At 47.6% G+C, this 24522-nt stretch overlaps 1 protein-coding gene across 1 annotated transcript in view; it reads right to left on the bottom strand.

Moving 5' to 3' along the window:
• The window catches only part of nbeal2 (neurobeachin-like 2), a 140251-nt gene that overhangs the window by 73162 nt on the left and 42567 nt on the right, over positions 1 to 24522 (bottom strand). The window contains 12 exon segments of the mRNA XM_046334980.1: positions 66 to 158; positions 1314 to 1396; positions 1899 to 2229; positions 7104 to 7223; positions 8568 to 8700; positions 10656 to 10984; positions 14307 to 14648; positions 14867 to 14965; positions 16194 to 16277; positions 17444 to 17536; positions 18652 to 18758; positions 22379 to 22475. Of these exon segments, the coding sequence (XP_046190936.1) occupies positions 66 to 158; positions 1314 to 1396; positions 1899 to 2229; positions 7104 to 7223; positions 8568 to 8700; positions 10656 to 10984; positions 14307 to 14648; positions 14867 to 14965; positions 16194 to 16277; positions 17444 to 17536; positions 18652 to 18758; positions 22379 to 22475 (1911 nt within the window).

Genomic DNA, 24522 nt, shown 5'->3' with positions numbered 1-24522 from the left:
GGACAAACACAGACAGCCAACAAAGAAAGTAGCAACTGTTGGAGGGAGAATGAATAGCAACACACCTTGATGTCCCAGTTCACCACCCTGTGGCCTGTCAGTCTGCCATCATACTGGTGGTTAGGAGACAGGTCCACACAGATCTGACTCTTGAAGGCCTGAGACAAATACAAGTGTTTTAATGACAGCATACATACTACCAGTTGTTACTACAGCGTACTACCACAGTTGTTACTACAGCGTTACTACCTGTTGTTACTACAGCATTACTACCTGTTGTTACTACAGCATTACTACCTGTTGTTACTACAGCATTACTACCTGTTGTTACTACAGCATTACTACCCGTTGTTACTACAGCATTACTACCCTGTTGTTGCTGCCATCAGCGTTACTACCTGTTGTTATTACAGCGTTACTACCCGTTGTTATTACAGCGTTACTACCTGTTGTTGCTCCAGCGTTACTACCCGTTGTTACTACAGCGTTACTACCCGTTGTTACTACAGCTGTTGTTACTACCCGCATTACTGTTGCTACAGCGTTACTACCCGTTGTACAGCGTTACTACCTGTTGTTATTACAGCGTTACTACCTGTTGTTACTACTACAGCGTTACTACCCGTTGTTGCTACAGCGTTACTACCTGTTGTTACTACAGCATTACTACCTGTTGTTACTACAGCATTACTACCCGTTGTTACTACAGCATTACTACCTGTTGTTGCTACCAGCGTTACTACCTGTTGTTACTACAGCGTTACTACCTGTTGTTACTACAGCGTTACTACCTGTTGTTGCTACAGCGTTACTACCCGTTGTTGCTACAGCGTTACTACCCGTTGTTGCTACAGCATTACTACCTGTTGTTACTACAGCATTACTACCTGTTGTTGCTCCAGCGTTACTACCTGTTGTTATTACAGCATTACTACCTGTTGTTGCTACAGCGTTACTACCCGTTGTTGCTACAGCGTTACTACCCGTTGTTGCTACAGCGTTACTACCCGTTGTTGCTACAGCGTTACTACCCGTTGTTGCTACGGCGTTACTACCCGTTGTTACTACGGCGTTACTACCTGTTGTTACTACAGCGTTACTACCCGTTGTTGCTACAGCGTTACTACCCGTTGTTGCTACAGCATTACTACCTGTTGTTGCTACAGCATTACTACCTGTTGTTACTACACCGTTACTACCTGTTGTTACTACAGCGTTACTACCTGTTTTTAGTACATTGTAACTATGTAACATTGTAACTGTGTTCTGGGAGGAGCCTGTGTCTGGGAGGAGCCTGTGAGTGAGCCACCCACCTGAGGAGTGTAGTAGAGAAGCAGTTTACTGTTGAGGTCCGACAGCTCTCCATCTGCCTTGAACAGGGACACATGGTTGGGGCCTGGGAGGGAGGGTTACAAGGTTACTATATATAGTGTGTTGGGTGTGTGTAGATACCTGCAGAATGTATGGCCCTAGTGTGTGTGGCCTAGCTAGTGTGTGTACCGTGTGTACTGTATACAATGTTTGGTCCCCCTGTAAATAAAACAACTAACTAGTAGGGTAGACGGATGTAGAAGAGGGTCAAAGACAACAACTGGAGTCTGACCAGTAGGCCTCAAACCATGTGGAACTGACCACCAAGTCACAGCCTTGTGCGGATGGGAAGAGGGGTGCTTATATGATTGATGCTGTATAATGATGTGATATTCTATGTGAAAGCAGCATCACTTTTTAATGTTCAGACCAATTACCCCTCAGGGCAATAAAGTAAAGGCCTTGGTGTGTGTGTGTACCAGCAGTGTATAGGGCCTTGGTGTGTGTGTGTGTGTGTACTAACAGTGTATATGGCATTGGTGTGTGTGTGTACCAGCAGTGTACCGGGCCTTGGTGTGTGTGTGTACCAGCTGTGTATAGGGCCTTGGTGTGCGCTGGCTGCAGGGCCTCATGACAGATGAAGGCGGTCCCCAGGAGCCCGTCCAGTGAGGTGGGCGTGCCCCACTCCGTATCCTGCAGCCCGGCGGGGATGGTGTGGACGGGAGCGTCACGCAGGGGCCCAGGCCCCCAGCGGCCTGCCGCAAAGGAGGCTGGGAAGGACTGGGAGCGGGTGATGGGGGGAGCGTGGGCGGGGAAGCCCATCTCTGCTGGGTGGAGGGAGGGAGGAGGCAGGGTGGGGGAGGTGGTGGTGGTAGTGGTACGGTGGCCTGCTGAGCCAATACAACAGGAGGTGAAAGGCTACAGGGGGAGGGAGTATGGGAGAGGAAGTAGGAAGGGAGGAGGGAGGGAGGAGGGAGTGAATAAGAAAGGAGGGTGTAGGGAGGGAGGGAGGATAAAGTTAGACAAGATCGTTGTGTTTCTGTTAGCTGTTCACCCAGTCAGACCCAGTAGGACGTACCAACAAGAGACGTACCAACGAGACGTACCAACGAGAGACGTACCAACGAGAGACGTACCAACGAGAGTACGAGACCAACGAGACGTACCAGAGACGTACCAACAAGAGACGTACCAACAAGACACGTACCAACGAGAGTACCAACAAGACACCAACCAGAGACGTACCAACGAGACCACGACCAACGAGACGAGAGACGTACCAACGAGAGACGTACCAACGAGAGACGTAACGAGAGGTCAACGAGAGGCGTACCAACGAGAGACGTACCAACGAGAGACTTAAGAGTACCAACAAGACACGTACCAACGAGACACCAACAAGAGAGCGTACCGACGTACCAACGAGACGTACCAACCAACCAACGAGAGACGTACCAACGTACCAGAGACGACGTACCAACAAGAGACGTACGTACCAACAAGAGACGTACCAACAAGAGAGACGTACCAACAAGAGACGTACCAACAAGACGTACTCAACGAGACGTACCAACAAGACGAGACGTACCAACGAGAGAGACGTACCAACGAGACACGAGACGTACCAACAAGACAGACCAACGAGACGTACCAACGAGACACGTACCAACGAGAGACGTACCAACGAGACACGTACCAACGAGAGACGTACCAACAAGAGAGACGTACCAACAAGAGACGTACCAACAAGAGACGTACCAACAAGACACGTACCAACAAGAGACGTACCAACAAGACACGTACCAACAAGAGACGTACCAACGAGACACGTACCAACGGGAGACGTACCAACGAGAGACGTACCAACGAGAGACGTACCAACGAGAGACGTACCAACAAGAGACGTACCAACAAGAGACGTACCAACAAGAGACGTACCAACGAGAGACGTACCAACGTACCAGAGACGTACCAACGAGAGACGTACCAACGAGAGGTCGTACCAACGAGAGACGACCAACGAGAGACGTACCAACGAGAGACGTACCAACAAGAGACGTACCAACAAGAGTCGTACCAACAAGAGACGAGAGTCGTACGTACCAACAACAAAGAGACGTACCAACAACAGACACGTACCAACAAGAGACGTACCAACAACGTACCAACAAGACACGTACCAACGAGAGACGTACCAACGAGACACGTACCAACAACAAGAGCGTAACAACAAGAGACGTAACAACAAGAACGTACCAACAATCCCTCTCCACTCCTATGGTGTGTCTTCACCACAGTAATAATTCAGCATAACAACGACATTCCAAATGCAAACTTTAGAAATTATAAATGTCAAGCAATTGTTACCTACCTATAGATCAGTAGACCTATGCTAGTAAATTGTTACCTACCTATAGATCAGTAGACCTATACTAGTAAATTGTTACCTACCTATAGATCAGTAGACCTATGCTAGTAAATTGTTACCTACCTAAAGACCAGTAGACCTGCGCTAGTAAATTGTTGCTCCATTGCTGGTGAGCTTGCAGAGTAAACAGTTCATATTCTTGATTACCACGTTTGTTTTGGAGCTGCATATTTATATAGGCAATTCTCTCTCCATACAATTTGAGGTTTGTGCTACACCCGATCCTATAGCTGTACAGCAAATCAGCAATCTATTCGCTAGCTCACCCAACCTGTGTTGATTGACAGTTTGCTGGTCCAATCAGTGTTCAGAGTGTGCATTTCTCTAGCCAATCTTTTTTTTTTTGCAAGGGTGATGCTGCGGCTACTGTCTCTGTCTGTGTGTAATCCAAGTAGACTCTATGCCACAAAATGAGTGACAAATCATTACAAAAACTGGCCAGATTATTTCAAGTCATCCGTCTCAAATCGAGTCCCGAGTCTTGAGGCTTCAAGTCCAAGTCAAGTTATTTTATTTTCTATCAAGTCGAGTCTCAAGTCATCAAATATGTGACTCGAGTCCAAGTTTTATGACTCGAATCCACAACTCTTCCTGAAACCCAGGATGGCTAATGCAGCTGTAATGGACCCAGGATGGCTAATGCAGCCGTAATGGACCCAGGATGGCTAATGCAGCCGTAATGGACCCAGGATGGCTAATGCAGCCGTAATGGACCCAGGATGGCTAATGCAGCCGTAATGGCCCCAGGATGGCTAATGCAGCCGTAATGGCCCCAGGATGGCTAATGCAGCCGTAATGGCCCCAGGATGGCTAATGCAGCCGTAATGGCCCCAGGATGGCTAATGCAGCCGTAATGGCCCCAGGATGGCTAATGCAGCCGTAATGGACCCAGGATGGCTAATGCAGCCGTAATGGACCCAGGATGGCTAATGCAGCCGTAATGGACCCAGGATGGCTAATGCAGCCGTAATGGACCCAGGATGGCTAATGCAGCCGTAATGGACCCAGGATGGCTAATGCAGCCGTAATGGACCCAGGATGGCTAATGCAGCCGTAATGGCCCCAGGATGGCTAATGCAGCCGTAATGGCCCCAGGATGGCTAATGCAGCCGTAATGGCCCCAGGATGGCTAATGCAGCCGTAATGGCCCAGGATGGCTAATGCAGCCGTAATGGCCCCAGGATGGCTAATGCAGCCGTAATGCTAATGCAGCCGTAATGGACCCAGGATGGCTAATGCAGCCGTAATGGACCCAGGATGGCTAATGCAGCCGTAATGGACCCAGGATGGCTAATGCAGCCGTAATGGACCCAGGATGGCTAATGCAGCCGTAATGGCCCCAGGATGGCTAATGCAGCCGTAATGGACCCAGGATGGCTAATGCAGCCGTAATGGACCCAGGATGGCTAATGCAGCCGTAATGGACCCAGGATGGCTAATGCAGCCGTAATGGACCCAGGATGGCTAATGCAGCCGTAATGGACCCAGGATGGCTAATGCAGCCGTAATGGACCCAGGATGGCTAATGGACCCAGGATGGCTAATGCAGCCGTAATGGCCCCAGGATGGCTAATGGACCCAGGATGGCTAATGCAGCCGTAATGGACCCAGGATGGTTAATGGACCCAGGATGGCTAATGGAGCCGTAATGGACCCAGGATGGTTGATGCAGCCGTAATGGACCCAGGATGGTTAATGGACCCAGGATGCTAATGGACCCAGGATGGCTAATTAATGGACCCAGGATGGCTAATGGACCCAGGATGGCTAATGCAGCAGGATGGCTAATAGCCGTAATGGACCCAGGATGGTTAATGCAGCCGTAATGGACCCAGGATGGCTAATGCAGCCGTAATGGACCCAGGATGGTTAATGGACCCAGGATGGCTAATGGACCCAGGATGGCTAATGCAGCTGTAATAGACCCAGGATGGTTAATGCAGCCGTAATGGACCCAGGATGGCTAATGCAGCTGTAATGTTGTAAGTCGCTCTGGATAAGAGCGTCTGCTAAATGACTTAAATGTAAATGTAAATGTAATGGACCCAGGATGGTTAATGGACCCAGGATGGCTATTGCAGCTGTAATGGACCCAGGATGGCTAATGGACCCAGGATGGCTAATGGACCCAGGATGGCTAATGCAGCTGTAATGGACCCAGGATGGCTAATGGACCCAGGATGGCTAATGGCTAATGGACCCAGGATGGCTAATGGATGGACCCAGGATGGCTAATGGACCCAGGATGGCTAATGCAGCTGTAATGGACCCAGGATGGTTAATGGACCCAGGATGGCTAATGCAGCTGTAATGGACCCAGGATGGTTAATGAACCCAGGATGGCTAATGCAGCTGTAATGGACCCAGGATGGCTAATGGACCCAGGATGGCTAATGGACCCAGGATGGCTAATGCAGCTGTAATGGACCCAGGATGGTTAATGGACCCAGGATGGCTAATGCAGCTGTAATGAACCCAGGATGGCTAATGCAGCTGTAATGGACCCAGGATGGCTAATGGACCCAGGATGGCTAATGGACCCAGGATGGCTAATGGACCCAGGATGGCTAATGCAGCTGTAATGGACCCAGGATGGTTAATGGACCCAGGATGGCTAATGCAGCTGTAATGGACCCAGGATGGCTAATGGACCCAGGATGGCTAATGGACCCAGGATGGCTAATGGACCCAGGATGGCTAATGGACCCAGGATGGCTAATGCAGCCGTAATTGACCCAGCAAGACCTCAGGTTTCAACAGTTACCATGAAAACAGAACAGATGTCAAATGTTTTTTTATTAAATGTAATCAAACAACAAGAGACAACTGAGGATCATAAACAATTGTCTCTCAATTTTCTGTCTGTCTTTGGCACTTTGCTGTCAGACCTATTTTGTCCTAATCCAGACATATTTTGTCCTAATCCAGACATATTTTGTCCTAATCCAGACATATTTTGTCCTAATCCAGACATATTTTGTCCTAATCCAGACATATTTTGTCCTAATCCAGACATATTTTGTCCTAATCCAGACATATTTTGTCCTAATCCAGACATATTTTGTCCTAATCCAGACATATTTTGTCCTAATCCAGACATATTTTGTCCTAATCCAGACATATTTTGTCCTAATCCAGACATATTTTGTCCTATTCCAGACATATTTTGTCCTAATCCAGACATATTTTGTCCTAATCCAGACATATTTTGTCCTAATCCAGACATATTTTGTCCTAATCCAGACATATTTTGTCCTAATCCAGACATATTTTGTCCTATTCCAGACATATTTTGTCCTATTCCAACCATATTTTGCTTTCCCAATTTCGTAATGTCCTTCACCCCATTGTCTCAGCCTCTCACCTCATTGAGCGAGGGGAATCGGAGCTGGGCTGTCTTGCGCTGTTCTCCATCGATGTAGATGGTGACCAGATTCTGACCGAAGGGGCGGCGGCCGGGAATATGGACTATATCCACAGAGTGCTGTGGGGAGAAGAGAGAGAGCGAGAGGGAGAGCGAGAGGAGGAGAGAGAGGGAGGGAGGAGGAGAGATCAAGTAGAGAGAGAGAGGAGAGAGAGAAGAGAGAGAGCGAGAAGAGAGAGAGCAGGAGAGAGAAGGAGGAGGAGAGAGCGAGAAGAGAGAGAGCGAGAGGGTGGAGGAGAGAGCGAGAAGAAGAAGAGAGAGCGAGAGAGAAGAGAAAATAGTCTTTACTCAATATATTGTAGGTAAAATATGACTTCTATGCAAGGTATGCCTGCTAGATTATTGTGCTTTCTCCAGAATCTAGAAACATGAGTGTGTCTTGAACTAGTTAAACATCCATTATTAAACAGTCCCTGACGATGATCATTCATTAGAGTAACAACACATCTGTAGTGAACAGATGGCACAGCAGCTAACTTGCTGATCCCAGCATACATCAGGCCTGTCAGATAAGATGGGGAAACAACTCCGTAATTAGAGGCTGTGTCTCGATCTCTGATTGCATCCCGAATGGAGTAGTGGTCTGGGAGTAGTGGCCTGAGGAAACACACTTAATGTGTTGTGAAAAGTGTTACGAAATGTCATGTCATGTTTTAAATTGTATATAACGGTCTTCATGCGACCCCAGGAAGAGTAGCTGCTGCCTTGGCAGGAACTAATGGGGATCCATAATAAACCCCAGGAAGAGTAGCTGCTGCCTTGGCAGGAACTAATGGGGATCCATAATAAACCCCAGGAAGAGTAGCTGCTGCCTTGGCAGGAACTAATGGGGATCCATAATAAACCCCAGGAAGAGTAGCTGCTGCCTTGGCAGGAACTAATGGGGATCCATAATAAACCCCAGGAAGAGTAGCTGCTGCCTTGGTAGGAACTAATGGGGATCCATAATAAACCCCAGGAAGAGTATCTGCTGCCTTGGCAGGAACTAATGGGGATCCATAATAAACCCCAGGAAGAGTAGCTGCTGCCTTGGCAGGAACTAATGGTGATCCATAATAAACCCCAGGAAGAGTATCTGCTGCCTTGGCAGGAACTAATGGTGATCCATAATAAACCCCAGGAAGAGTAGCTGCTGCCTTGGTAGGAACTAATGAGGATCCATAATAAACCTCAGGAAGAGTATCTGCTGCCTTGGCAGGAACTAATGGTGATCCATAATAAACCCCAGGAAGAGTAGCTGCTGCCTTGGCAGGAACTAATGGTGATCCATAATAAACCCAAATGGCACCATATTCTCTAAAAAGTGCACTACATTTAACCCTGGTAAAACCTAGTGCACTGTATAGGGAATAGGGTGAAATTTGGTCCCCATCCTCTGTCCCTATATCTCTGTGTGTATCTTACCCAGCAGCAGTCTGTTAGAGGGTGTTCTGGCAGGGACACGACCATGTAGTCTTTCTTAGTGCAGACAGCCACCACCAACACTCCCTCCATGGTGAAGAAAGCCTCTAAACCTGTACCACCGGCTGTCAACAGGCTAAGCACCAAGGAGACAGGAAACACATCAATAACTGCCCCCTTGGGGGATCAATAAAGTTAACTGAATGGATTTGAATTTGATCCACCTGACGACTGGTGGCAATATTAAGTTACTCTGCCTGTTACATACTTTTAAATCATAATGCTTTCAACGAGGGCTGTGGCGGTCATGACATTTTGCCAGCCGGTTGTTGTCATGCAAAAGCCTGCTGGTCTCACGGTAATTGACCGGTAATGAACATATAAACACACGCCGTTGGAACATCTAATAGTACATCTATGTAATAGACACCATCACAATAAATAGAGGATGTATTCAGGTCTAAAGAAACATTATGATGTGAATAAAACGTATTTCAGAAGAACAGAATATGAGTTCCACTATGTTATCTGGCTAAGCTCCGTGACATAGACTATAGGCCAGTTCCTTTAGCTGACAAGATATGCCTATAAGTCCCGTCCCATTATTTGATGATTGTATAGTAGGAAGAATATAATAGAACTTAGCTGAATAAAATAGAAAGGATATTTCCCCCATTCCGGAGCGAGTGAGCACACAGTGGATATGTTGAGTGTAATGCTCATTTGAAACAGCTCCTATATATGCTAGATTTACAGTTATTTGGCAACTTTTACACTCAACATTCACCCATCAGTCTATTCTCAATGTAATCTGGTCTTTACTAATATGTACAGGCTTTCACCCTGCTTCTTTCTTCAAATGGATCATCACAGCGAGGGGAGTTTTAAAAGCATGATAATGTTTTGATGAGAAGTGTTTGATGTGATTTTAGATTGCATTGATGTCAGAGTGGTTAGAGGGACAATAGAGCCCTGAGTACCAGGTCATTAGGACCTGATAGAGTGACAATAGAGCCCTGAGTACCAGGTCATTAGGACCTGATGGGAGTACAATAGAGAACTAAGTACCAGGCCATTAGGACCTGATGGAGGGACAATAGAGCCCTGAGTACCAGGTCATTAGGACCTGATGGAGTGACCGTAGAGCCCTGAGTACCAGGCCATTAGGACCTGATGGAGGGATAATAGAGCCCTGAGTACCAGGCCATTAGGACCTGATGGAGGGACAATATAGCCCTGAGTGCCAGGCCATTAGGACCTGATGGGGGTACAATAGAGCCCTGAGTACCAGGCCATTAGTACCTGATGGAGTGACCGTAGAGCCCTGAGTACCAGGCCATTAGGACCTGATGGAGTGACAATAGAGCCCTGAGTACCAGGCCATTAGGACCTGATGGTCGTTAGTGGGTAGGGTGCTAACAAAGCATGACCATAGTGCATGAGAGGAGATTACCGTGACTCAACAGTCACGTGGAATTTTACTGTGTTCATGACTCATGCCAGTGTGGCAGTAATATGGTCACCGCAACATCCCATATTGAAAACAGAGACGTGGGGGGATTTCCGCCCTCATTGGGCCAGCACCAGCTCTCTTATTGGGCCAGCACCGGCTCTCTTATTGGGCCAGCACCGGACTAGCTCATTGGGCCAGCACCGGCTCTCTTATTGGGCCAGCCAGCACCGGACAGCTCATTGGGCCAGCACCGGCTCTCTTATTGGGCCAGCACCGGCTCTCTTATTGGGCCAGCACCGGCTCTCTTATTGGGCCAGCACTCATTGGGCCAGCTCTCTTATTGGGCCAGCACCGGCTCTCTTATTGGGCCAGCACCGGACAGCTCATTGGGCCAGCACCGGCTCTCTTATTGGGCCAGCACCGGACTAGCTCATTGGGCCAGCACCGGCTCTCTTATTGGGCCAGCACCGGCTCTCTTATTGGGCCAGCACCGGACAAGCTCATTGGGCCAGCACTGGCTCTCTTATTGGGCCAGCATCGGACTAGCTCATTGGGCCAGCACCGGCTCGCTCATTGGGCCAGCACACATCAAGTAGTAGTGTGGTCTTAGGTGTATCCCCATCTCTCCAGTCTGGTACCTGTACAGCTGTTTCCTGCGGGGGCCTTTGCCCATACCCCGTGTCGCCGCCCCTGGTGCCCCAGCAGACGGGCGGGTGCTGGGCGTGGAGAACTCTGAGTGGTATTGTGGGAAGTCCATGTTGAGACAGAGCCAGGCGTGGAAGGAAAACCCACTGCCTGGCCAGCGCTGGACCGTGGGCACCATGATCCCTGCCAGGGGATGCGTCAGGTCAAAATACTGCAGGGCGCTGTTCCTCCCATCCCTGGCCGCCATCGCCGCCAGCACCCGGATGATGCGGGCGCAGTAAGGGTGTGTCCCCGTCCTCTTCCCTGCCAACACGTCCTGCCCCTGGTAAGGGAGAGAATTTTATCTAAGGGTGGTCATGTGCTGTATATAGGGTGCTATCTGGACGGAGGGGTGATATCTAGACAGAGGGGTGATATCTAGACAGAGGGGTGATATCTAGACAGAGGGGTGATATCAAGACAGAGGGGTGATATCTAGACAGAGGGGTGATATCTAGACAGAGGGGTGATATCTAGACAGAGGGGTGATATCTAGACAGAGGGGTGATATCTAGACAGAGGGGTGATATCTGGACAGAGGGGTGATATCTAGACAGAGGGTGATATCTAGACAGAGGGGTGATATCTAGACAGAGACAGGGTGATATCTAGACAGAGGGGTGATATCTAGACAGAGGGGTGATATCTAGACAGAGGGTGATATCTAGACAGAGGGGTGATATCTAGACAGAGGGGTGATATCTAGACAGAGGGGTGATATCTAGACAGAGGGGTGATATCTAGACAGAGGGGTGATATCTAGACAGAGGGGTGATATCTAGACAGAGGGGTGATATCTGAACAGAGGGGTGATATCTAGACAGAGGGGTGATATCTAGACAGATCTAGACAGGGTGATATCTAGACAGAGGGGTGATATCTGGACAGAGGGGTGATATCTAGACAGAGGGTGATATCTGGACAGAGGGGTGATATCTAGACAGAGGGGTGATATCTAGACAGAGGGGTGATATCTAGACAGAGGGGTGATATCTAGACAGAGGGGTGATATCTAGACAGAGGGGTGATATCAGACAGGGGTGATATCTAGACAGAGGGGTGATATCTAGACAGAGGGGTGATATCTAGACAGAGGGGTGATATCTAGACAGAGGGGTGATATCTGGACAGAGGGTGATATCTAGACAGAGGGGTGATATCTAGACAGAGGGGTGATATCTAGACAGAGGGGTGATATCTAGACAGAGGGGTGATATCTAGACAGAGGGGTGATATCTAGACAGAGGGGTGATATCTAGACAGAGGGGTGATATCTAGACAGAGGGGTGATATCTAGACAGAGGGGTGATATCTAGACAGAGGGGTGATATCTAGACAGAGGGTGATATCTAGACAGAGGGGTGATATCTAGACAGAGGGGTGATATCTAGACAGAGGGGTGATATCTAGACAGAGGGGTGATATCTAGACAGAGGGGTGATATCTAGACAGAGGGGTGATATCTAGACAGAGGGGTGATATCTAGACAGAGGGGTGATATCTAGACAGAGGGGTGATATCTAGACAGAGGGGTGATATCTAGACAGAGGGGTGATATCTAGACAGAGGGGTGATATCTAGACAGAGGGGTGATATCTAGACAGAGGGGTGATATCTAGACAGAGGGGTGATATCTAGACAGAGGGGTGATATCTAGACAGAGGGGTGATATCTAGACAGAGGGGTGATATCTAGACAGAGGTGGTGATATCTAGACAGAGGGGTGATATCTGGACAGAGGGGTGATATCTGGACAGAGGGGTGATATCTAGACAGAGGGGGGTGATATCTAGACAGAGGGGTGATATCTGGACAGAGGGGTGATATCTGGACAGAGGGGTGATATCTAGACAGAGGGGTGATATCTGGACAGAGGGGTGATATCTAGACAGAGGGGTGATATCTGGACAGAGGGGTGATATCTAGACAGAGGGGTGATATCTAGACAGAGGGGTGATATCTAGACAGAGGGGTGATATCTAGACAGAGGGGTGATATCTAGACAGAGGGGTGATATCTGGACAGAGGGGTGATATCTAGACAGAGGGGTGATATCTAGACAGAGGGGTGATATCTAGACAGAGGGGTGATATCTATCTGATATCTAGACAGATCTAGACAGGGGTGATATCTAGACAGAGGGGTGCTATCTGGACAGAGGGGTGATATCTAGACAGAGGGGTGATATCTAGATACAGAGGGGTGATATCTAGACAGAGGGGTGATATCTGGACAGTGTGTGATCTGCTCATCGTTGATGTTTCATATAGTATCTCTCTGTAAGGTGAATGCACCAATTTGTAAGTCGCTCTGGATAAGAGCGTCTGCTAAATGACTTAAATGTAATGTAAATGTAATATCTGGACAGAGGGGTGATATCTGGACAGAGGGGTACTATCTGTACAGAGGGGTGAAATCTGGGTTAATTGTTAAAGTTGGTGATGTAGATGCTTCTATGTACAACATCAAAATAAATTCCTCGTAACTTTTGTTGCATGGCAATAAGGTTCTGATTCTGAATGGTTTTACAGCGCCCTGTGTAAATATTGGGACAGTGAAGCACTTTTCTTTTGAAATCAAACAATGACTGAGGTTAAAGTGCGTACTGTCGTCTTTAATTTGAGGGTATTTTCATCCATATTGGGTAAACCATTTAGAAATTACAGCCCTTTTTTAATACATAGTCCCCCAATTTTAGGAGACCAAAAGTATTGGGTCAAATTGACTTCTATGTGTATTAAAGCAGTCAGAAGTGTAATATTTGGTCCCATTTTCACACAATGACTATAGTATATCAAGCTGGTGACTGTACAAACTTGTTGGATGTATTTGCTGTTAATCTGAAACACAACAAAAACTATTTTGTGCCCAATAGAAATTAATGGTAAATAATGTGTTGAGTCATTTTTATTGTAAATAAGAATAGAATGTTCCTTAACATTTTATACCATACCCCCAAGACATGCTAACCTCTCACCATTACAATAACAAGGGAGGTTAGCATTTTATATCATACCCATAAGACATGCTAACCTCTCACCATTACAATAACAGAGGAGGTTAGCATTTTATATCATACCCCCAAGACATGCTAACCTCTCACCATTACAATAACAGGGGAGGTTAGCATTTTATATCATACCCATAAGACATGCTAACCTCTCACCATTACAATAACAGAGGAGGTTAGCATTTTATATCATACCCCCAAGACATGCTAACCTCTCACCATTACAATAACAGGGGAGGTTAGCATTTTATATCATACCCCCAAGACATGCTAACCTCTCACCATTACAATAACAGGGGAGGTTAGCATTTTATATCATACCCCCAAGACATGCTAACCTCTCACCATTACAATAACAGGGGAAGTTAGCATTTTATATCATACCCCCAAGACATGCTAACCTCTCACCATTATAATAACAGGGGAGGTTAGTATTTTGGGTGGGGGTATGATATTTGGAGTATAAAGCCCAATTATTATTTTTCTAAATGCTTCACTGTCCCAATAATTACGGAGGGCACTGTAAATGACTGTATATTACACTGTAGATTACACAAATTAAAGCATTACAGAGCATCATTTTGAAATCAAATACCTGATCGAGGGGTCGGAGCAGCCTCAACAGAGACTTCAGCTCAGCAGGCCTCAGACAGAGAGACCCCATGTCCTGTAACATCCCCAGGAGGCCATCGGCACACTGGCGGTCCAGTCTCTGTGGCTGGGAGAGGACATGGAGCACAGCCCCCACCAGGCCGGCCTCCACAGCCACCGTACGGCAGGCCAGGGAGCCCCCGCAGACCGCAGCCAGCCACTGGGCTACCAGGAGCTGCAGGTCCCTCTGGGGGGCCAGGTCAGGCAGCCACTGCAGGAGGAGGAGGAGGGGCTGGTCGTTACTGACACCCAGGTGATGGGTGTGGGCGTGTTCCCCTTCCACCGCCTAGTGGAGAGAAGGAGAGGGAGAGAAAAGAGGAAGGCAATGAGAGAGGAGTGAGAGAGTAGTGAGAGGTTTTTGTGGAAGTCCAAATATATCTAACCCACAGAACGATGACAAGTAAAGGACTAATGGCCTTCATGACAACATGACATTCTCTCCCTTTACACTCTACATTAGTATCCCTTTAACCAGATGAAGTGAGGAGGTGTGGATCTGCTCACCATGTTCATGAGTTCCTGCAGCAGGCGTTTAGTGGGCTGACCCTGACTCTTCAGGACGTCAAACAGCTGGGAGTAGCCAATCCTCTCCTTGAAAACCTCCTGGAGGGAGAAGAACACAGAGACACAAATATAGACAGGCCAGTAATGTAAAGAGACACAAATATAGACAGGCTAGTAATGTACAGAGACACAAATATAGACAGGCCAGTAATGTACAGAGACACAAATATAGACAGGCTAGTAATGTACAGAGACACAAATATAGACAGGCTAGTAATGTACAGAGACACAAATATAGACAGGCTAGTAATGTACAGAGACACAAATATAGACAGGCCAGTAATGTACAGAGACACAAATATAGACAGGCTAGTAATGTATAGAGACACAAATATAGACAGGCTAGTAATGTACAGAGACACAAATATAGACAGGCCAGTAATGTACAGAGACACAAATATAGACAGGCCAGTAATGTACAGAGACACAAATATAGACAGGCCAGTAATGTACAGACACAAATATAGACAGGCTAGTAATGTACAGAGACACAAATATAGACAGGCCAGTAATGTACAGAGACACAAATATAGACAGGCTAGTAATGTACAGAGACACAAATATAGACAGGCTAGTAATGTACAGAGACACAAATATAGACAGGCTAGTAATGTACAGAGACACAAATATAGACAGGCCAGTAATGTACAGAGACACAAATATAGACAGGCTAGTAATGTACAGAGACACAAATATAGACAGGCCAGTAATGTACAGAGACACAAATATGCCTCCCAAACGGCAACCTATTCCCTATATAGAACCCTATGGGCCCTGGTCAAAAGCAGTGCACTATACAGGGACTAGGTTGCCATTTGGGACAGAGTTGGAATTAAAGAACTTCCTCCCTGGCAAAGAGCCACACAACAGACAGGAGGATAATGAGACTGTCTAAACAAGAATGAAAACAGTGTCAAGCCTTATCCGGCTCTTTTTCTGTTCTGATAACGTGTGTGTGTGTGTGTGTGTGTGTGTGTGTGTGTGTGTGTGTGTGTGTGTGTGTGTGTGTGTGTGTGTGTGTGTGTGTGTGTGTGTGTGTGTGTGTGTGTGTGTGTGTGTGTGTGTGTGTGTGTGTGTGTGTGTGTGTGTGTCAGACAGAGGAAGACGGTACTAGAACTATGATTGTGTGATGAAAAGCCTTGCCTAAGACTTGAAGACTGTGTAATCTCCCTGAAAGTCTGCCTAAGCTTCAACTGGGAGAGCTAATGTAGTCTGGATGACCAGGGTTCAATTCCCAGAGGGCCACACTAGTTGTAGAAATCCTTACCTTGGCAGAAGGGGAGTTACTCATGATGGATGTGAGGACTCCGAGGGCATGGACTGTAATGCAGTCGGAACCTTTCTCCAAAACCTACACAGTCAGGGGGACATAATAATATGTGACACCGCAGACTTAACATACAGTATGTACAGGTGACACCCCACACCAACTCAAGGGGACATATATACATGACAACACACACAGGGAAAAGACAGAAGTTACCATAACAACTGGGTCAATCAATGACAGGCGTTGACATGCAGAACCCAAACCATCACACAACTAATAAGATTGTAAAACTCTTCTGCCACAAAAAAATAATGAGACACACAAGCAAAACCCATTGTTACACAATAACGGAGCGCTGCATAGGACACAGAACCACTGCTGCCATCATCACACATCTACAACCACAAGACACTGTGAAAGATACCAAACCAGCAGACATGCAGGAGGACGATCCCAACAGGAGCCCTGAGACAGTGAGGTGATACATGCTTGGAGAGATGACACACACACACACACACACACACACACACATCTGACCTACTGACGACAGCAGGACACTCAGCCTCTCTTAGAGAATATAGTGTGTAAGAAGAGAGAGAGGCTCATATCCACCCGCAATGACACACTGGACGACTGAACTACCCAGCTACACACCATTACACTCGTTATATTCTAAAAGCAGACAGACAGAATCTGGAAACCGTATGTGGACCATCGTAGAGAATGTTCTCTATAGTGGCCGTTTTGTTTCTGTCTGTGAATGTCAGTTTGTTTTAGATTTTTTTAAGTCCCTCAGTGTTTTGTTCCTGGGATCCCTCTGTGAGAATGAATGTATTTAGATTTGGGGGTGGAGAGGGGGCTGTATACTTGACTGAGTTCTGTAGAAAAACAAAACTAATGGTCAACAACGAAAAAGAAGAGAGAGAGAACTACTAGTCTAGTACACAGACCATCCTACCCTCCATCTCTCTGAGCTCCTTAAACAGGATGCCTCTTTACCAGGAAGTCTGGCCAGTCGTCCTCATTTGTAGATTATGCCGGTAGTGCAATTATACTATGTAGCTATAGACTGAGGTGGGTGGGGGAGGTGAGAAGGGAGGAGAAGAGGGAGAGGAGACAGCATGAGAGAATGAAAGAGAGGGCAAGACAGAGAGAGATAAAGAGAGGAGGAGAGAGAGAGAGAGAAGAGGCTGAGTTTTCTGCTGACAGTCAGACCTGATTTCAACATGATCATGGAGGGAAAGTACCTGGTCTACTTTCCCCTCTGTGTCCGTGAGCAAACGTGTGGTGAGGTCACACACCCCCTCACGCTCCCACCTAAACCTTTTACTGTGATAGAGCTACAGGACAGGACACACAAACGGACAGACAGACAGAGACAATGTCAACTCAGAGAGGACCATGTTTGGCCCTCCACTGTGGCAGGACCTGCTGCAGTATGGACACACCTGCTGCGGTATGGACACACCTGCTGCGGTATGGACACACCTGCTGCGGTATGGACACACCTGCTGCGGTATGGACACACCTGCTGCGGTATGGACACACCTGCTGCGGTATGGACACATCTGCTGCGGTATGGACACACCTACTGCGGTATGGACACACCTGCTGCAGTATGGACACACCTGCTGCGGTATGGACACACCTGCTGCAGTATGGACACACCTGCTGCAGTATGGACACACCTGCTGCGGATGAACACACCTGCTGCAGTATGGACACATCTGCTGCAGATGACACAGACAGACTTTGATAACCACTGACATTTGACAGTGACAGACAGACAGACAGACAGACAGACAGACAGACAGACAGACACAGACAGACAGACAGACAGACAGACAGACAGACAGACAGACAGACAGACAGACAGACAGACAGACAGACAGACAGACACAGACATTTGACAGACAGACAGACAGACAGACAGACAGACAGACAGACAGACAGACAGACAGACAGACAGACAGACAGACAGACAGACAGACAGACAGACAGACAGACAGACCTTTGACAGACAGACATTTGACAGACAGACAGACAGACCTTTGATAACCACTGACAGACAGACAGACAGACAGACAGACAGACAGACAGACAGACAGACAGACAGACAGACAGACAGACAGACAGACAGACAGACAGACAGACAGACAGACAGACAGACAGACAGACAGACAGACAGACAGACAGACAGACAGACAGACAGACAGACAGACAGACAGACAGACAGACCTTTGATAACCACTGACATTTGACAGACAGACAGACAGACAGACAGACAGACAGACAGACAGACAGACAGACAGACAGACAGACAGACAGACAGACAGACAGACAGACAGACAGACAGAGACAGACAGACAGACAGACAGAAAGAGAGAAAGAAAGAAAGAAAGAAAGAGAGAAAGAAAGAGAGAAAGAGAGAAAGAAAGAGAGAGAAAGAACAGACCTTGCTGTTCTGGATGAGTCGGAGGATGTGTTCGAAGCAGTTGTTGTTGAGGAAGATGGCCTGCAGCACCGGTCTGTCTGAACACTGCAGGATCTCAGGCACCGAAGCTGTTGAGGACAATACGACTCATCATCAACAACACCATAAATAACTTGTCACATTTACAACAATAATAAATAACTGGCCTTCAGAGATAAACCTTCATATAGAAGACAGATGTTTCATGTTTTGACTGTCAGACAGTCTATGGGCCAGTCTGTGGGCCAGTCTGAGGGCCAGTCTGAGGGCCAGTCCGAGGGCCAGTCCGAGGGCCAGTCCGAGGGCCAGTCCGAGGGCCAGTCCGAGGGCCAGTCCGAGGGCCAGTCCGTTGATGCTATCATGCCAACTCCCTGTCACTCATTATCATGCCATGTTTGGCCCCATATGGAGAAGAAGACAAGATTCCTGTATGTTCTACCTGGAAGTAATACATATTGCAGCAAACACGCATCCAAGATTCATAGAAGATTCTTGTAACATCTCAATCAATCAAATGTATTTATAAAGCCCTTTTAACACCAGCAGATGTCACATCAGCTGATATGGGTGGTTAACATTGAGACACAACAGATATGCTGCATGTATTATATTAAAAACGTAAGGGGGAACATGTCAGCTAAGCCTTAGGAGGTCTCACATTCACATTTCAAGAGGACCAGATGAGGATGGGACTTACTGAAGAAAGAAGAAAAGAGGAAGAGGAAAGGAGAAGGGTAGAGGAGAGGAGGAGAGGGGTAGAGGAGGAGAGGAAGATGAGGAGGAGAGGAGAGGAGGAAGAAGAAAGGAAGAGAGGAGGAGAAGGGTAGAGGAGGAGAGGAAGATGAGGAGGGGAGGAGAGGAGGAAGAGGAAAGGAAGAGAGGAGGAGAAGGATAGAGGAGGAGAGAAAGATGAGGAAGAGAGGAGGAGAGGAAGAAGAGGATGAGAAAGAGAGGAGGGGAGGAGAGGAGGAAAGGAGGAAGAGATGAGGGGAGGAGGAGAAAGAGGGAAAGAATAAGGAGAGGAGGAGGATGAGGAAGAGGAAGACGAGGAATGACTCAGTAACAGCAGTGAATCTATTTTGTTATTAAGTGGCGATCCCTCAACAATCATTCTCATGTCAGCACATTGGTAGTAGTCAGTGACAAATATCAAAGCTGTGCCACCAGAGACTCTGGGTTCGAGCCCAGGCTCTGTCGCAGCCGGCCGCGACCGGGAGGTCTGTGGGGCAACGCACAATTGGCCTAGCGTCGTCCGGATTAGGGAGGGTTTGGCCGGTATGGACATCCTTGTCTCATCGCGCACTAGTGACTCCTGTGGTGGGCCGGGGGCAGTGCACGCTGACCAGGTGTACAGTGTTTCCTCCGACACATTGGTGCGGCTGGCTTCCGGGTTGGATGCGCGCTGTGTTAAGAAGCAGTGCGACTTGGTTGGGTTGTGTTTCAGAGGACGCATGGCTCTGGACCTTTGTCTCTCCCGAGCCCGTACGGGAGTTGTAGCGATGAGACAAGATAGTAACTACTAACAATTGGATACCACAAAGAAGAAAAAACTATAAGGAAAGCATTTCTTTTTGTAGAGGTTACATTGTCAGAACATACACTTTCTGATAATATTCATAGATCACTCTTATAATTCCTATCTATGTAGGAAATTCATCACAATCATATAATTAATGGTTTATGTCATATAAGGGATATACCCAATATTATACAAAAATATGTGGACACCCCTTCAAATTAGTGGATTCGGCTATTTAAGCCCCAACTGTTGGAGACAGGTGAATAACATTGAGCACACAGCCATGCAATCTCCATAGATGGCAGGTAGCCTAGTGGTTAGAGCATTGGACTAGTAACCGAAAGGTTGCAAGATTGAATCCCTGAGCTGATAAGGTGAACCTCTGTCATTCTGCCAGTAGAATGGCCTCACTGAAGAGCTCAGTTACTTTCAACGTGGCACTGTCATAGAATGCCACCTTTCCAAAAAATGTCTGCCCTGCTAGTGCTGCCCCGGTCCAATAGAAGTGCAAATGTTAAGGAACAACAATGGCTCAGCCATGAAATGGTAGGACACATAAGCTCTATTGGGGATTAATCAGAATAGTTGGGTAACATAGATAAGATGTTTTATTTTCATTATATGCTTGTGAGTTACTTCTCATTTAGAATGTATCTTGTTGTACTATAGTGGTGACCATTTGCAGTTATCCTTTCTCTGTCCTGGGATCAGTTACTTCTCATTTAGAATGTATCTTGTTGTACTATAGTGGTGACCATTTGCAGTTATCCTTTCTCTGTCCTGGGATCAGTTACTTCTCATTTAGAAAGTATCTTGTTGTACTATAGTGGTGACCATTTGCAGTTATCCTTTCTCTGCCCTGGGGTCAGTTACTTCTCATTTAGAATGTATCTTGTTGTACTATAGTGGTGACCATTTGCAGTTATCCTTTCTCTGTCCTGGGATCAGTTACTTGGGCCACAGAGAGGGGAGAGTTCAAGCTTGTCTTCATATGTAAACATATCTTTTAAACCATGTGAAGGGATGATTGAAGGGGAACCAATTATCTCTTGGCTCCACAATGTCTGTGTGCCAGTCACAGTGTCTCTGTGATCTTGTCCAGGACGGGTGTATTTGATATATGCCTGTTGATGAGGTTTTGTTTTATGGTCCTGAGTGGTACCAAGAACGAGATAAGAACATAGTTTAGGAGACAAAGCTGAACGATAATTTATAGCCAATGCTGTATGGCTCTGTTTGTCTTTGCTATAAAGGATCTCAGTTGCAATGTGTAAGCACTCTCAGAGAATTCATTTATAGACACTGAATTGATCTGAGTCACAGGGTTGTGATGGAGCTCATAATAATTAAAGATGGACTTTATGATAACTCTGACTTGTGTGGTGGTTTGGTCTCATGATTTGGTAAATACAGGAAATTTTCACTACAGCTCACAGCACGAGACCACCGAGTGCTGAAGCGCACAGCGCGTAAAAATTGTCTGTCCTCGGTTGCAACACTCACTACAGAGTTCCAAACTGCCTCTGGAAGCAAAATCAGCAAAGAACTGTTCATTGGGAGCTTCATGAAATGGGTTTCCATGGCCGAGCAGCCGCACACAAGCCTAAGCTGTGCAATGCCAAGCGTGGGCTGGAGTGGTGTAACGCTCGCCACCATTGGACTCTGGAGCAGTGAAAACGCGTTCTCTGGAGCGATGAATCACTCTTCACCATCTGGCAGTCCCAGATTCGTCAATCGGTTTGTCAGATGCCAGGAGAACCCTACCTGCCCGAATGCACAGAGCCAACTGTAAAGTTTGGTGGAGGAGGAACAATGGTCTGAGGCTGTCATTCATGGTTCGGGCTAGTTCCAGTGAAAGGAAAACGTAATGCTACAGCATACAATAAATGTAAATAGATGTTTGTCTATGGAGATTGCATGGCTGTCAGCGAATCTGGGTTTGTGGCTAAAATAGCCTAATCAACTAATTGGAAGGGGTGTCCACATACTTTTGTCCATATAGTGTATAAGACAAAACGTACTAAATCTTACCAGTTACTTATTAGATTTCTGTACTAATAATCTTCTTCTGTCATAGAAGATTGTTATTTGTTTTTCATGGTTGTTTTCCATATGGGGCATGATGGCACAAACGTTAGTGGGACCAGACTAATATTTGGGGAGTGTATTTTGGATGATGAGGCCTCTTACTCAGCATGTGACTCTGGAGAGTGATGAGGTGTTCCTCCCAGCTCTGCCCGTCCTCCTGCTCGTTCCCTAACCCTGGAGGCCGGTTCCAGTTCAGGACCTGGAAGTATCAGAAACAGTTGCATACCTCCATTAACTCAAACACTAATGCCATGCTAACCACACTCCTACCCTCCACCAGACCAAGCTTCAATTGATAGAAAAGAGCAGACACTTACAGCTGTCCCACCAAGATCAAGCTAATACAGCTACTGCTGCTGCTGCTAAATGACTTAAATGTAATGTAAATGTACTACAGCCACTGCTGCTGCTACTACAGCCACTGCTGCTGCCACTGCTACAGCCACTGCTGCTGCTACTACTACAGCCACTGCTGCTACTACTACAGCCACTGCTGCTACTACTACAGCCACTGCTGCTAATACTACAGCCACTGCTGCTACTACTACAGCCACTGCTGCTGCTAATACTACAGCCACTGCTACTGCTGCTACAGCCACTGCTGCTGCTAATACTACAGCCACTGCTACTGCTGCTACAGCCACTGCTGCTGCTAATACTACAGCCACTGCTACTGCTGCTACAGCCACTGCTGCTGCTAATACTACAGCCACTGCTGCTGCTAATACTACAGCCACTGCTACTGCTAATACTACAGCCACTGCTACTGCTGCTACAGCCACTGCTGCTGCTACTACTACAGCCACTGCTACTGCTGCTACAGCCACTGCTGCTGCTAATACTACAGCCACTGCTACTGCTGCTACAGCCACTGCTGCTGCTAATACTACAGCCACTGCTACTGCTGCTACAGCCACTGCTGCTGCTGCTACAGCCACTGCTACTGCTGCTACTACAGCCACTGCTACAGCCACTGCTGCTACTACAGCCACTGCTGCTACTACAGCCACTGCTACTGCTGCTACTACAGCCACTGCTGCTACTACAGCCACTGCTGCTGCTACTACAGCCACTGCTGCTACTACAGCCACTGCTGCTACAGCCACTGCTGCTGCTACTACAGCCACTGCTACTACTACAGCTGCTACTACAGCCACTGCTGCTACTACAGCCACTACTGCTGCTGCTACAGCCACTGCTGCTGCTACTACAGCCACTGCTGCTACAGCCACTGCTGCTACTACAGCCACTGCTGCTGCTGCTACAGCCACTGCTGCTGCTGCTACAGCCACTGCTGCTACTACTACAGCCACTGCTGCTGCTACTACAGCCACTACAGCCACTGCTGCTACTACTACAGCCACTGCTGCTACTACTACAGCCACTGCTGCTACTACTACAGCCACTGCTGCTGCTACTACAGCCACTGCTGCTGCTACTACTACAGCCACTGCTGCTGCTACTACTACAGCCACTGCTGCTACTACTACAGCCACTGCTGCTGCTAATACTACAGCCATTGCTGCTGCTACTACTACAGCCATTGCTGCTGCTACTACTACAGCCACTGCTGCTACTACTACAGCCACTGCTGCTACTACTACAGCCACTGCTGCTACTACTACAGCCACTGCTGCTACTACTACAGCCACTGCTGCTGCTGCTACAGCCACTGCTGCTGCTACTACAGCCACTGCTGCTGCTACTACAGCCACTGCTGCTACTACTACAGCCACTGCTGCTACTACTACAGCCACTGCTGCTACTACTACAGCCACTGCTGCTGCTAATACTACAGCCATTGCTGCTGCTACTACTACAGCCACTGCTGCTGCTACTACAGCCACTGCTGCTGCTACTACAGCCACTGCTGCTGCTACTACAGCCACTGCTGCTACTACTACAGCCACTGCTGCTACTACAGCCACTGCTGCTACTACAGCCGCTACAGCCACTTACTGCTACTACAGCCACTGCTGCTACTACAGCCACTGCTGCTGCTACTACAGCCACTGCTGCTGCTACTACAGCCACTGCTGCTGCTACTACAGCCACTGCTGCTGCTACTACAGCCACTGCTGCTGCTACTACAGCTGCTTTTACTGCTACTACAGCCACTGCTGCTACTACTACAGCCACTGCTACTGCTGCTACAGCCACTGCTGCTGCTACTACTACAGCCACTGCTGCTGCTGCTACAGCCACTGCTGCTGCTGCTACAGCCACTGCTGCTGCTACTACAGCCA

This window comes from Oncorhynchus gorbuscha, unplaced genomic scaffold (assembly GCF_021184085.1).
Source record: "Oncorhynchus gorbuscha isolate QuinsamMale2020 ecotype Even-year unplaced genomic scaffold, OgorEven_v1.0 Un_scaffold_634, whole genome shotgun sequence".
Classification (NCBI taxonomy): Eukaryota; Metazoa; Chordata; class Actinopteri; order Salmoniformes; family Salmonidae; genus Oncorhynchus; species Oncorhynchus gorbuscha.
Note: the sequence above shows the minus strand (reverse complement) of the source record. Positions and strands in the feature narration are given on the sequence as shown.